The 12,644-nt window shown below is 65.5% G+C and overlaps 3 protein-coding genes across 5 annotated transcripts; 2 read left to right on the top strand and 1 right to left on the bottom strand.

Moving 5' to 3' along the window:
* The first annotated feature begins 485 nt into the window (after positions 1 to 485).
* LOC122192122 (antimicrobial peptide NK-lysin-like) lies at positions 486 to 1,678 on the top strand. Its single transcript, XM_042892587.1, has 4 exons — positions 486 to 641; positions 942 to 1,048; positions 1,150 to 1,260; positions 1,345 to 1,678. Exons 1-4 carry the CDS (start codon positions 602 to 604, stop codon positions 1,507 to 1,509), a joined length of 423 nt encoding a protein of 140 aa, XP_042748521.1. The 5' UTR covers positions 486 to 601; the 3' UTR covers positions 1,510 to 1,678.
* Positions 1,679 to 2,311: 633 nt separating this feature from the next.
* Positions 2,312 to 8,087, bottom strand: GCK (glucokinase). 3 transcript variants are annotated; one of them, XM_042892583.1, is made up of 11 exons: positions 7,772 to 8,087; positions 7,441 to 7,471; positions 6,232 to 6,394; positions 5,988 to 6,142; positions 5,401 to 5,520; positions 5,236 to 5,331; positions 4,934 to 5,033; positions 4,666 to 4,849; positions 4,425 to 4,580; positions 3,066 to 3,299; positions 2,312 to 2,729 (listed from the first exon to the last, which is right to left on the bottom strand). In XM_042892583.1, the coding sequence occupies exons 1-11, from the start codon at positions 7,936 to 7,938 to the stop codon at positions 2,585 to 2,587; spliced, it is 1,551 nt and encodes a 516-aa protein (XP_042748517.1). In that variant the 5' UTR covers positions 7,939 to 8,087; the 3' UTR covers positions 2,312 to 2,584. The 3 variants fall into 3 exon arrangements, with proteins under 3 accessions (XP_042748517.1, XP_042748519.1, XP_042748518.1); XM_042892584.1 differs by lacking the exon at positions 7,772 to 8,087 and having other exon boundaries at positions 2,610 to 2,729; positions 3,066 to 3,461; positions 4,676 to 4,849; positions 7,441 to 7,485; XM_042892585.1 differs by lacking the exons at positions 4,934 to 5,033; positions 5,236 to 5,331; positions 5,401 to 5,520; ... (2 more) ...; positions 7,441 to 7,471; positions 7,772 to 8,087 and having other exon boundaries at positions 4,676 to 4,767.
* Positions 8,088 to 8,487: 400 nt separating this feature from the next.
* On the top strand, positions 8,488 to 11,719 carry YKT6 (YKT6 v-SNARE homolog). Its single transcript, XM_042892581.1, has 8 exons — positions 8,488 to 8,609; positions 9,522 to 9,633; positions 10,349 to 10,431; positions 10,577 to 10,677; positions 10,776 to 10,880; positions 10,951 to 11,016; positions 11,102 to 11,203; positions 11,421 to 11,719. The coding sequence occupies exons 2-8, from the start codon at positions 9,530 to 9,532 to the stop codon at positions 11,454 to 11,456; spliced, it is 597 nt and encodes a 198-aa protein (XP_042748515.1). The 5' UTR covers positions 8,488 to 8,609; positions 9,522 to 9,529; the 3' UTR covers positions 11,457 to 11,719.
* The last annotated feature ends 925 nt before the right edge of the window (positions 11,720 to 12,644 follow it).

Below are 12,644 nucleotides of genomic sequence, written 5' to 3'. Positions count from 1 at the left end.
GGGGGGGGCCGCCGCCTCCTCGCGGCACGGAGGGCATCGGGGGCGAGGGGGGGATACGGAATGGCGCGAACTCGGGGAGCGGAAGTGGCGTAACCGCGGGGCGGAAGTGGCGTCAGAGCGGCGTGGCGCCATGGTAACCGCGGTGGCCGCGGGGGCGCTGTTGCCATGGTAACGGTGGGGGCCCGGGCCTGCATCCCCCGGCCCGCGCTGACCTCGCGGCCCCACGGATCCGCCGGGCCCTACGGAGCGCAGCCGAGGCCCGCGCGAACCGTCCGCCCGGGGGATGAGCGCCGGGCCCGTGTGACCTGAGCCCCGCGTGGGGCCTGAGGGCAGGACGGCATCACTCCGCACCGCTGCGTCTGCAGGGCCGCGCAGCGAGCAGGGCCCGGTGTGCCCCCCTCCCTCCCCTCTTCCTGCCGCGGTGACGCTCGGGGCGGAGGTGAGGGGCGGAGGTGTGGGGCAGAGAATCGGTCCCTCTCCATTTTAAGGCCTCGTTGGGTTTTCTCCACGCTGAGTGGCTCAGCCGTCCCCGCCGCACGGCCGTGGGGGCTATAAAGGCACGGGGTGGGACGCGGGGCTGAAACCTGCGCTACGGGACGGCATGGCTGCTGCGCTCATCGTGCTGCTGGCCCTGGGGGCTGGTATGGGGCTGCGGGCCTGGGGACGGCACCTGGGGGTGGGGGGCTGAGGGACACATGGGGAAAATGTGGGGATGGGGTCATGGGGCCAGGTTTTAGCACGGGGACATGGACATAGTGGAGATGGGGCATGGGGAAGGGGTCGGTGTGGGGACCTGGGGACAGCAGGGATGGCGATGTGCAATGGGGTCAGGAGCGCACGGGCACAGGGTGGGGGCACACAGGGATGTCAGTGATCGCTGTGTGCCCCAGCCCACCCTGGGGTGGCTGTGGGGCAGCGTGGTGACACCCCTGCACCTCCAGCCGTGCAGGTGGCAGTGACTGAGCTGCCGCGTGATGAGCACCAGGCCGTGGCTGCTGGGAGCCGCTGGGAGCAGCAATGGCACCTGCTGGGGGACGGCTCAGCTGCGGTGAGGATGCACCCTGGCCATGGGGCACGTTGTGGGGCAGCCCTACACTGGGTTGGGGCACGGGGTGGGAGACCCCCTGAGGGTCTGTGTTGTCCGCACAGTGGGACGCAGATGAAGGAGATGCAATGGGACCGGGCAAGGGGATTAAATGCAGAGCCTGCGTCGCTCTGGTGAAGAAGCTGCAGAAGATTGTAGGTGACGACCCTGATGAGGTGAGTAGGGTGTGCGGGGTCCTGGAGGAGTCGGGGGGCCCAGCGGCTGCAGTCGCACTGACACCACGGGGCCGGGACCCACAGGAGGCCATCGACACAGCGCTGGACAAGGTGTGCAGTACAGGGAAACGCCAGAAGAACATCTGCAGGCAGCTGGTGAAGAAGCTCCGGCAGCAGCTCAGCGATGCGCTGCAAGATGACGACGATCCCCGCTCTGTGTGCACCACCCTGGGGATGTGCAAGGGCTGAGCGCGGCCAGAGCCCACATCCTGCGCCCCACATCCTGTGCCAGAGCCCCACATCCTGTGCGCAGACCCCACATCCTGCATGTGGACCCCAAAACGCAGACCCACAGCCCCGTCCCAGCCCTCCTTCCGCTCCCTGTTCCCATGCAATAAAGCCGCTCACCTCTTCTGTCGCCCCTTTGATTTGGGTTTTATTTGGCCATGGGAGCTCTGGAGACGGGGGGCTGACGTGTGGGGACCTCAATGATGGAGCTATGGGGGGCAGGTGGGGGCTTTGGGGACGGGGTCCCCATGGGGACGTGGGGGTGGTGTGGTGATGGAGGGGACGCGGCGATGGGGGCCAGGTTGAGCCCAGTGGATCCCATCCTGTTGCTCCCAGCCAATCAAAGCACAGGAGATCCTTTTTTTGGCCACAGCCCATGAGAGCGCAGGAGATGCTGCAGCTTTTGGGACCGATCAGAGCATGGCATCCCATGGTGGGGGCCGCCTGCTCCTTCCCAGACCCCAGGTTGCCCCCAGATGACGCCTGCCCCTGGGAGGCCCCCATACCCTGGGGTGCCACTCGGCAGCCCCAAACGCCCAGGGGGTCCCCAGCCCCACGGGCTCCATCCTGATGTGTCACCCCACAGACACCCTGCACCGCAGACCCCTGCGGGACACCCGAGGTGCCCTCATAACCCCCGTGGGATCACCAGACCGGGGGCCCCCAGTTTTTAGCCCCACGATGATTGCTCCGAGCTCCACGAGGTGGCACATGTCACCGAGCGGGCTGGGGATGCTGACTTCCACCGCTGGGACCCCCGGGCCAAGGGGCCGCCAGGTTTGGGGTCGCAGGGTGCTGCCCCACGGGTGGGGCCACGGCTCCCCCAGCGCTCCGTCCTCATCCCCAGAACGGTCCGGGGGTCTCGGGGAGGGGACAGCAGAGGGCAGCCATACAGAGCAACGCTGGGACAGCGTTCCCAGAGGAGAAGTCCACGCCGACCCCATTTATTGGGGAGCCCCGGCGCCATCGCGGCGCCAGCTGAGCCCTTCCCACATCAGTCCTGGCTCCTCGGCGCGTCCCCGCCGCCCAGTCCGGCTCACTGCCCCATCATGCACGCCATCTTGCAGGCCACGGCCGAGATGAGCGCAGCCCCGCGCCCGCTGCCCTCCTCCGACTGGATGAAGGTGATGTCGCAGCCGGGAGTCAGCTGTCGTACGGTGGCGTGGAAACGGTCCTTGAAGCTGCGGGGGGAGGAAGAAGGTTGGGAGGAAGAGGGTTGGGTGGGAGTAGGGTTAGGGTCATGGTTAGGGTTAGGTTAGGATTATGGTTAGGAGTAGGGTTATGGTCACAGTTAGGGTTAGGGTGATGGCTGGAGTTAGGATTATGGTTTTGGTTACGGTTAGGGCTAGGATCACAGCTGCAATGAGGACTATGGCTAAGGTTGGTGTTGTGTCCCAAGGTGGGGTTAATGGATAGGGTTACATCAAGGTTACTGTTAGAAGAAGAAAACGGAGCGTCGGGGCAACGGGAAGAGGAGGACGGAGGCTGGGAGGGGGGACGGCTCCCCACGGTCTCACCTGGGGTGCAGCTTGTACACAGAGCCGTCCACCCCCACGGTGATCTTGAGGGTCTCCTGGCTGCGGCTCTCCCGCATGCGGTTGATGACGCCCGCCAGCCCAGCGGAGCACATCTGCGCAGCCCGCGTGGACACGCTCTCGCACACCATGCGCACGATGTCGCAGTCCGAGCCCGAGGGCAGCAGCCCGAAGGCTGTGAGGATGTTGTAGATCTGCTTGCGGTCGCCTGAGTCGCTGCGGTGGGACAGAGCCGCGTGTGGAATGGGGGATGGGTGTAGAATGGGGCCGTGGGGTGGCGTGGGGCACCCATGGGACTGGAATCCAACTCTGCACAGCTACGGAGGGCTGGTGTGGGCCGATGGGGCAGGGAACCCCAGTGGGGATAGTTCTGGAGGGCTGGCATGGGATGAGAGAAAAGGGGGCCCCAAATTGGAGCAATGGGACAGGGGACACCAACCTAGGCCAGTAGGATAGGGGACTGCAGTGTGGGCAGCTATAGAGGGCTGATGTGGGGTGACAAGACGGGGGCTCCCAATTCGGGACAGCCATTAGAGTGAGTTGGGCTGATGGCAAAGCAGACCCTGGTGTAGGACGCTGATGTGGGGAGATGGAGCTGCAGAGCTTGATGTCCAGCGTGAGGCAACAAGGCAGGGAACCCCAGTATGGGGCAGCTGTAGAGGGTTGTCACAGGATGATGGCACAGGGGCCTCAGTAAGGACAGGGAGAAACAGCTGCTGTAGGGTGATGACACAGGGGACCCCTGTGTGGGACAATCTGGTGGGGAGGGATGGGGGAGGGGATCCCAAAGTGAGGCAATGGGATAAGAGAACAAAGTGGGATCACCAATGGAAGAGGGACTGCAGGGTAGGGCAGCTGTAGAGGGCTGGTGGGACACGAGCCCAGTGTGGGACACTGGTGTGGGGAGATGGAGCAGGGGACCCCAGTGCGGGATGTAGGAGAGATCAATGAGCAGGGGAGCTCAGAGTCCATCTGGGGAAATGAGGGAGGGAAGCCTGGTACGGGGCAGTTGTAGGGGGTTGTCATGGGGTCACGGAATGGGGGACCCCAGTGTGGGGAAGTGGGGCAGGGGAGCCACACGTGGGGCCGTTCTGGAAGGCTGCCACGGGGTGATGGGGCACCTCAGTGAGGGACAGACCGGTGTTGGGAGACGGGGCAAGGGACCCCAGGGCTGGAGAATGACGCGGGGAAGCCAATATGGAGCAGCCGCAGATCGTTGCCGTGGAGCGACGGGACAGAGGACCCCGCATGGGGCAGTCGGGGAGAGGGGACGGGAACCTTAAGGTGGGGTGAGGGGACGGGGAGCACCACTGGCCCGAGGGCCCTCTGGCCCCCCCGTACCTCTCCACCTGCGACACGAAGCGTGTCTCGAAGGCTCCGCGCGTCTTGAGCTTCTCGCAGGCCTGCCCGCTGAACAGCAGGTTCTCATCCACCAGCCGCAGCAGCACCAGCCGCACGATCTCCCCCATGTATTTGCCCCCGATGATCTTCTCGTAGCTGGGGACGGCGCAGCGTCAGAGCCCCGCTCCCCCACCCCACACATTCCATACGGGGAAGGAGCCGCCGCCGCCCCACTCCTTACAGCTGCTGACCGGGGTTAAGCGAGGTCTCGTCCACCACGCGGTCGTACTCCAGCAGGAACTCGTCCAGCTCCCCCGACGCCCCGAATGCTCCCCACTCGGTGTTCACACACATGCGGCCCTCGTCGCCCTCCACCAGCTCCACGTTGTGCATCTCCTCCATGTAGCAGGCGTTGCAGCCTGTCCCTGTGGGGATGGGGGATGGCTTTGGGGTCTGGGCCCGCTCCGTGCCCCCCGGTATCGCCCCGCTGTGACACCCTGGCTCCTTACCCACGATCATGCCGACCTCGCAGCGGTGGTCCTCGTAGTAGCAGGAGATCATGGTGGCAACGGTGTCATTCACCATGGCCACCACGTCCATCTCAAAATCCTGCCAGGAGGGACACGGGGTGACGTGGGCACGGGATGGGGAGACGTGGTGACAGTGGGTACAGGATGGGAACACGCGGTGAGGGTGGGCACGGGATGAGGACACACGTGGCGACTGCAGACCCAGGGTGGGGACACACACGACGGTGGTGGGTCCCAGGGAGGACACACACGGTGACAGCAGGGCCGGGGGGACGGCTCACCCCGCGCCGTTTGATGGCATCCCGCAGCAGCCCCACCACGTTGTTCCCCTCCGCTCCCGAGGCCTTGAAGCCCTTGGTCCAGTTCAGCAGGATGCCCTGGGGGGCACGGAGCGTTGGGTGGGGGTCGCAGCAGCTCTGTGTCCCCCCGCCCTGCCATCCCCTCACCTTGTCGATGTCCTCGTGCCGCACGGGGAAGGAGAAGGTGAAGCCCAGGGGCAGCTTTTTGTGCTTCATCTGGTGCTTGTCCAGGAAGTCAGAGATGCACTCCGAGATATAGTCGAAGAGCTGGGGACGGCAGGAGGGATGTCACCGCAGTGTCCCCATCCCTGGTGCTGCTGTGGCCCCGTCACCCCACCCCCACCCCCACCATACCCACACCGCTCCGTTCCCAGCGCTGCCACAGCCCTGCCACTGCCACCAGCACTGCCATGTCCCCACTGCCCTGCCCCCAGAGCCACCGTGTCCCAGTCATCCTGTCCCCAGTGCCACCACATCCCCACCACCCCATCCCCAGTGCCACCACGTCCCAGTATCATTCCCTGTGTCACCACGTCCCCATCACCCCATCCCCACTGCCATCATGACCCCATCATCCCACCTCCAGTGCCACTATGTCCCGGCCGCCCTGTCTATCCTGAGCATCACCACGTCCCCATCGCCCCATCCCCGGAGCCACCCTGTCCCCAGACTGGACACCAAAGGGGGACACCCCTCCTCCCTCGGCAGCGAGGACCCCCTTGGCCCCCGCTCACCATTTCGGCCGTCCCCGTCATGGCGTCCTCAGGGATGGAGTACATCTGGTGCTTTGTCTTCACCTTCCACTGCCCCTCCTCGCCCTCGCCCACCTTCACCAGCATCACGCGGAAGTTGGTGCCGCCCAGGTCCAGCGAGAGGAAATCCCCGACCTCTGCGGAGCAGCGTGGACACGCGGGGCGCCTCATGGCCATCCTGCCGCTCCCGCAGCCCAGGGCTGGGCGCAGCCCCACGGCTCCTTACCCGATCCCTCCGGTGTGGAGCGCACGTAGGTGGGCAGCATTTTGACCGACGCCTCCTCGTGCGTCTCCAGCTTCAGCCCACGGTCCATCTCCTTCTGCATGCGGTGCATCACCTTCCGCAGGTCCTCCTCCTTCAGACGGAACTCCGACAGGATCTGCTCCACCTGCGGGGTTTCCCGGGACCGTGGGACCCCCGGCAGTGGGCGCTGAGGACCCCAATCCCCCGTTCCCCCCCGCTGCCATCCCTGCTGTTTTCCTCCCGGCCGTGCTGCGGCCCCCAGCCAGCTGTGCTCGCTGCATTAAGGCCTCATTAGTCAGCGGGCCCAGGCTGCGAGCGCCACGGCTGTTTTCCTGCGGCTGCTGCTTTGCAAAGGAGCGAACGAACGGAGCCTTTGGGGTGACCCCAACAGAGCCTTCAATACAATCCCAAAGCAGTCTGCAGGGCGAGCCCCCACAGTCTTCAGAAACTTTGGGGTGACTCCAATGGAGCCCTTGAGATGACCCCACCAGAGCCTTCGGGGTGACCCCCACAGCACCTTTGGGGTGATCTCAAAGGGGCCTTCAGGGTGACCCCAACGGAGCCCTTGAGGTGACCCCAATGGAGCCTTCAGGGTGACCCCAACAGCACCTCTGGGGTGACCCCAGTGGCACCTTCATGGTGACACAGAGCCACCCCACACTGCTGGGCGCTGCTCCTTGCTGAATCCTCCCCCATCCCTCCATGCCCACCCCAGCACAGACACTTGAAGCCCTGTGAGTCCAACTTTGGGGTCTCAGCCACAAGCCCCCCCATGGGGACACAGCACTGTGGTCTTGGGGTTAGGAGCACCACAAGGAGAAGCTGATGGCACCCCGCGTGCAGCCCCCTGCCCTCCTGCCACCCCCCTCCCCACGGTGCTGGCCCCACAGCTTTCTGCTCCCAATGTGGGGCTTTGCTTTGCATTCGGGTCTGTCCTTTCCCACCCAACACCAGTGCAGGACGCAGGGCCCTGCCGGGCTCTTCCTGGGGTCAGAGCCCACGTGCCCCATGCAATGCCCGGTGCCCAGCACCCACAGCCCAACCTGCCAGCACCTCAGCCCAGCACAGCCACAAGTGGGCCCGGCCATGGGGCTACGGTGCTATGGGGCCATGGGGCTATGGTGCAATGGGGGTATGGGGCCATGGGGTGATGGTGCTATGGGGCTGTAGGGCCGTGGTGCTGGAGCTCACCTTCTCCTGCCGCCAGCTCTCCATCCTGCTCCTGTGGTCCAACATGGGGGCAGCCGTCGGTGCGGGCCGGACACCGCTGTCCCCCCGCGTCCCCCCGTGTTCCCCCCGCCCGGATCTCCGCCCTTAGCTCATGGGGTGCCCCCGGTCCCCCCCCCACGGCCGTCCCGTCAGGAGGGCTCGGGCCCGGCTCCCCACATCCCGGGGCAGCCCTCGGGGTGCGGGGTGCCCGCAGGCCCTCTTCCTGCTCTGCCTGCTGCCCCGTGGGGCGGTGGGGAGGCCGTGGGCGCCCGGCGGAGCGGTGCAGCCCGTCAGCGGGCGGCAGTTGTCATACCAACCACTCCGTGTCCTGGTCACCACCGCCAGCTCTCCAGCGGTCCCATGGAGACGGGCGACCGCGGCTCCGTGACAAAGGTGACAGTGCGACAGCCGCCGGCCCCACAGCGCCGGGGGGAGCCCCACGTGGAGCTCAACTGGCGTGGCCCCCCAGGATGACCCCATAGCGCTGGCCCCATAGCGCGGTGCCTGCCCCACAGCGGGGTGAAGCTGTGGGGTCGTGAGAGAAGCGTTAGGGTGCACCGGGGGGCTGCCCCAGAGGGGGCCATTCTGTGGGGTGAGGCTGCCCCATGGGGCCAGCCCCACACCTGAGGCCACGCCCAACGCGGAGGCCCCGCCCACCTCAAGGCCCCGCCCACGCGCGAGGCTCCACCCACACGTGTACCCTGGGTGTGGCCTCACCCCATCTCGGGCGCCCCGCCCACACTACAGGCCACGCCTATCCAGACGGACACGCCCCATAGGCCACGACCCCTGCACAAACCACGCCCCCAATCCTTTCCCCGCCCGCACTGAAGGCCCCGCCCACTGATGAAGCCCAGCCTCCAGACCAGGCCACGACCACAAAAGGCCCCGCCCTTCGCCCAGCATGACGTCAGTGCGACGCTGATTGGCTCTCCCCGCTCCGATGAGGCAGGTGGGCGGGGTCGGCCATCCTGCCGTACTGTCATTGGCTGAAAGAAGGAAGGAGGGCGCAGCGAGGGTGGCGCCTGCGCAAGGCAGGTGTAGCCCCGTGGCAGTGACCGGCGTTGGGGTCACTTCCGGTCGCTGCCTTTCTGCTTCCGGGTCCGAAGCTCTCCCCTCCGCCGTCGCTTACGAACAGCCCCGCTGCGCCGGTACCGGGCGGGCGCGGCCTAGGGGTGCGGGGCGGGGCCTGGAGGGGCCGGGGGCCGCAGGGGGCCGGGGAACAGCAGGGCAGAGGCAGCGGAGCCGCGCCGGGAGCGCTGCGGGGCGGAGGCTGCGGTGATGGGAGCTGGGAGGGAGGGGACGTGGGGTCCCGGTGTGGTTCTGTTGTGTCCGGTGGAGCTTTAGTGGGTCCCCATTGCGGTGCTGGGGGATCCCGGCGGGTTGCACTGCCCGGTGGGTCTCGGTGAGGTCGCTGTGCTTCCCGTTGGGCTCTGATGGATTCCTGGGGGGGTTCTGGGGCGTTCCCGGTGGACCCGATGCAGTAGTGGCGGGGTTCCGGGGGGGTCCCGGCGGTTCCCGTTGGGGTCTGAAGGCGCTCGGTGGGTTCCTGGTGGTGTTGGAACCAGACCGGTGGGGTCCGGTGCAGCCAGTGGAATCCCGGTGTGTCCCAGCGTCAAACTGGTGTGCCCGGTGGGGTCCTGCTGGGTTCTCGTTGGGGTCTTTGTGGGTCCTAACGAAGTCCCCGCGTGCCCAGTCCTCCAGGTGGGATCTGAGTGGTTCCCGCTGGGGTCCTGGGTGGAGTCCTTGTGGGTCCTGGTGCGCCTGCTGAGCTCCCAGCAGCTGCTCTTGGGGTTCTGGTGGTTCCTGTTGAAGTCCAGATGCGCTCAGATCCTGGTGGAGTCCTTGTGGAGTCCCTATGGGGACCCTGTTGTGTTTGGTGTGCCCAACGGTGTCCCAGTGGGTCCCAGTGTCGTCTTGCTGTGCTCAGTGAGGTTTCCTTGCGTCCCCATGGGCTTCTGGTCTGGGCCAGGTGTGCCCTGTGGGTCCCAGCATGGTGCTGGCAGGGTCCCCGTGGTCCCCTTGCCCACAGGACGCCGCTCAGCGCCCCGCTCTGCCCGCAGCGCCCGCCATGAGGCTGTACAGCCTGAGCGTGCTTTACAAGGGTGAGGCCCGCGTGCAGCTGCTGAAGGCCGCCTCCGATGTCTCCACCTTCAACTTCTTCCAGCGGTCCAGGTGAGCCCCGACCCCCCTGCGTCCCCAGGGCGCATGGGGCCGCGTTCTGCTCCCACACAGGAGGCACTGCCTTCTCATTACATCTCACTGCCTTCTCATTACATCTCACTGCCTTCTCATTACATCTCACTGCCTAATTACAACCTGCTTTGTCTCCCTGCTGGGCGCTGCCCGCTCAGGACCGGACGGTTCAGCCCGGAGTTTGGGAGGGCTCAGAGCCCTGTGGGATGGGGCAGGAGTGGAGCTGTTGGGCTGCTCGCTCACAGCACTCCAGTTCCCAGCCCTGTCCATGCTGAGGGTTTGTTGGAGCCTCTGGCGCGTCTGGTTCTGCAATTGCAGCGATAGAGGGAAATGCTTTTAAGTAAAACCATCTTAAAAAACCATTCTTTGGGCCAAATAAGTGAGGGGAAAGGGGGAGTTGGGGCAGCCCTGTCACACATGCACTCGAAGGCGGATTGAGCACGGTGAAGTGATCTGCAGAGCCCACTGCTGCTTATCGTGGCTCTTTGCCGAATGCAGACATTTGCTGCAGAAGGGCTGTGCCTGTGCTGGGGGAAAATGCCCTGAGAAATCCCGGCACAAAACCCACCAGCGTCTCAGTGGGGCTGTGGGAGGGGAAGAGGGGCCACGGGGCTGGGCCGGGGCTAGCCTGTGCCCCACAGCCCCATGGGGCCACGCTCCTGGGTCGGTGAGAGCCGGTGTTTTGTGCTCGCAGCGTGCAGGAATTCATGACCTTCACCAGCCAGCTGATCGTGGAGCGCTCGGAGCTGGGCAGCAGGGCCTCGGTCAAGGAGCAAGGTGAGCGCTGTGCCTCCTCCAACCGCGCCTGGGCGGGCTGGAGCAGAGCAGGTCCAGGCCTGGAGTCCTGCCCGCACTGCGGAGCTGAGCTCCCTCCTGGAGCACTGAGGGGCTCCGGATCCCCCCAACCCCCCTCTCTGCCCAGACTACCTGTGCCACGTCCACGTGCGCGGTGACGGGCTGGCCGGCGTGGTGATCGCCGACAACGAATACCCGTCACGGGTGTGCTTCACTTTGCTGGACAAGGTGAGCGGTGCAGGCGGGACTTGTGTGTCACCTCGGGGCCTTCTTGAGGGTCTGCCAGCTCTGTGCCGGGGGAACAAACCCCGCTCCCTCACACGCAGGTCCTGGAGGAGTTCTCCAGGCAGGTGAGCAGGGCAGACTGGCCCTCGGGGTCTCCTGCCACCATCAGCTATGCAGCTCTGGATGGATACCTCAGCAAATACCAGGTATGGGGCCTGGGCTTCCGGGCTGCTGTGTGCGTCGCTGCTGCGCTGACGCTGCTGTCTCCTCTCCCAGAACCCCCGTGATGCCGACCCGATGACCAGAGTGCAGGCAGAGCTGGACGAGACCAAAATAATCCTGGTGAGGCTGCAGCTGCTGCCCATCCCTGCTCCCCTCTGCTCCGTCATGGGAGCTCTGTGCCATCAGCACCGCTTCCTTTTGGCAGCACAACACTATGGAGTCACTGCTGGAGCGAGGGGAGAAGCTGGACGATCTGGTGTCCAAATCTGAGGTGCTCGGCGTGCAGTCCAAAGCCTTCTACAAGACCGTGAGTGCGCTTTGCTTCGCCGGGGGGTTTCCCTGTGAGCTGCGGGATGGGATGAGGGCAGCGAGGAGCTCAGCTTCCCAGCTGTGGCCATGGAGCTCCTCGACCCTTCCAGAGGAGCTGAACCTCACGGCTGCAGGTTTGGCCACGAGCTGAGCTGTCGGGCCGAGGTCAGCCCACGGCTGGGGGTGCGCTCACGCCATTTCCTCCACTTCTGCAGGCCCGAAAGCAGAACTCGTGCTGTGAGATTATGTGACCCGGAGCCGGGGCTCTCCTGCTCCAGCTCACCGGGGCCTTCGCTCCCGTTCGGATCTCGGCCGCTCCCAGGACTGAAAGCAGAACCCCGCGGGCTCCTGGGCCGCAGCCTTACCCAAAAACTGGACTCAGCGGCCCCTGTGCCGGGGGAGCGCCGTGCCCTGCCATGACGCCTGTCACACCAGCGAGTGCCTCGGCCGTGGGATGGGGAGAGAGGAGCCAGGCCCCCCTGCAGGGCCTGGGGCTGTGCGGGGAGCGGGGGGGCTTTTATGGGGCCGCCGCCGGGGGGGGGGGGAAGAGGTAGGGGAGATGGGTTTCTCTGGTCTGCGGCGGGCTGGGGGCTCCGTGCTGCGTTCTGCCCCCTTCCTTCAGCAGAACCAGGGGCCGTGGGGGCAGGGAGGCACCCAGGGGACGTGGCACTGCACAGGAAGCCCTGCAGCATGGCGCTGGTGGGGGTTGTCACCTTTGGAATGGGTCTGAACCCCCACTTCCTGCCTGGCCCCTGCGGGCAGGTTTGGGGCGTGGGGAAGCGGCGGGGACAGGCGTGGGGCTCCCCGCTCATTGCCCCATGGCAGCCAGGGGGGGTCTCAGCCTCCCCCACTCCTCGGGAAGGGCAAAGCTTTCGCTCGGGATGTAGTGTGATCGGTGTTGCCTGTTGTTTCCGTGCTGGCCCATAAAGTTGTCTTTGACGGTTTGTAGCTCAGCTCTGCTTGGGTGTCGGGGATGGGATGTGAGGCTGGGGGCGGGGGGGCAGCACCAGGGGGCGGCCCTACAGGAAAAGGCCGGGCAGCAGCGCGCGGTCGCTCCGCAGCGTCCACCGGGATTTCCTTGTCAACGGTTGTTTTTCCTCATAATTTATTTGCAGTTTTTTTTTTCCCGAGACAAAAACGAAATCAGTCATCTTTTACACTTACAAGGCTCAGAAAGAAAAGACGAAGGGGTCCGAGGAGGGAAGGGGGGAAATGCTGGGGGGGGGGGGAAGGGGGAGGGATGGAAAAGAACGAGAGAAAAGTGGAAAGGAGAGGGGAGAAAATTCGGCAACGATCCACCAGCATTCATGGGACAGAAACAGCTCAGCTCAGCTCCTGACATACAGCGTTAGCGCTCCAGGTGCTCCCGCGCAAAGTGCATGCAGAAAATAAACCCCGCCCCCCCGAACCCCCCCGACCCACGGCCACAGCCACAAACA

This window comes from Lagopus leucura, unplaced genomic scaffold (genome assembly GCF_019238085.1).
Source record: "Lagopus leucura isolate 7727_CA_CO unplaced genomic scaffold, USGS_WTPT01 146-3_obj-0_obj, whole genome shotgun sequence".
Lineage (NCBI taxonomy): Eukaryota > Metazoa > Chordata > Aves > Galliformes > Phasianidae > Lagopus > Lagopus leucura.
The sequence above is the reverse complement of the archived record's forward strand: the minus strand, read 5'-3'. Positions and strand labels throughout refer to the sequence as shown.

Bases quoted from the DNA above. Each gene is read 5' to 3' on its own strand.
- LOC122192122 (XM_042892587.1), top strand. From the start codon at position 602: ATGGCTGCTGCGCTCATCGTGCTGCTGGCCCTGGGGGCTG. The intron at 642-941 runs GTATGGGGCTGC...CTGCACCTCCAG, and splicing joins GCTGCTGGCCCTGGGGGCTG to CCGTGCAGGTGGCAGTGACT. The intron at 1,261-1,344 runs GTGAGTAGGGTG...CGGGACCCACAG, and splicing joins TAGGTGACGACCCTGATGAG to GAGGCCATCGACACAGCGCT.
- GCK (XM_042892583.1), bottom strand. From the start codon at position 7,938: ATGGGGTCATCCTGGGGGGCCACGCCAGTTGAGCTCCACGTGGGGCTC. The intron at 7,472-7,771 runs GTATGACAACTG...GTTGGACCACAG, and splicing joins ACCAGGACACGGAGTGGTTG to GAGCAGGATGGAGAGCTGGC. The intron at 5,521-5,987 runs GTGAGCGGGGGC...TGCCGTCCCCAG, and splicing joins TGACGGGGACGGCCGAAATG to CTCTTCGACTATATCTCGGA.
- YKT6 (XM_042892581.1), top strand. From the start codon at position 9,530: ATGAGGCTGTACAGCCTGAGCGTGCTTTACAAGGGTGAGGCCCGCGTG. The intron at 10,881-10,950 runs GTATGGGGCCTG...CTCCTCTCCCAG, and splicing joins GATACCTCAGCAAATACCAG to AACCCCCGTGATGCCGACCC. The intron at 11,017-11,101 runs GTGAGGCTGCAG...TCCTTTTGGCAG, and splicing joins ACGAGACCAAAATAATCCTG to CACAACACTATGGAGTCACT.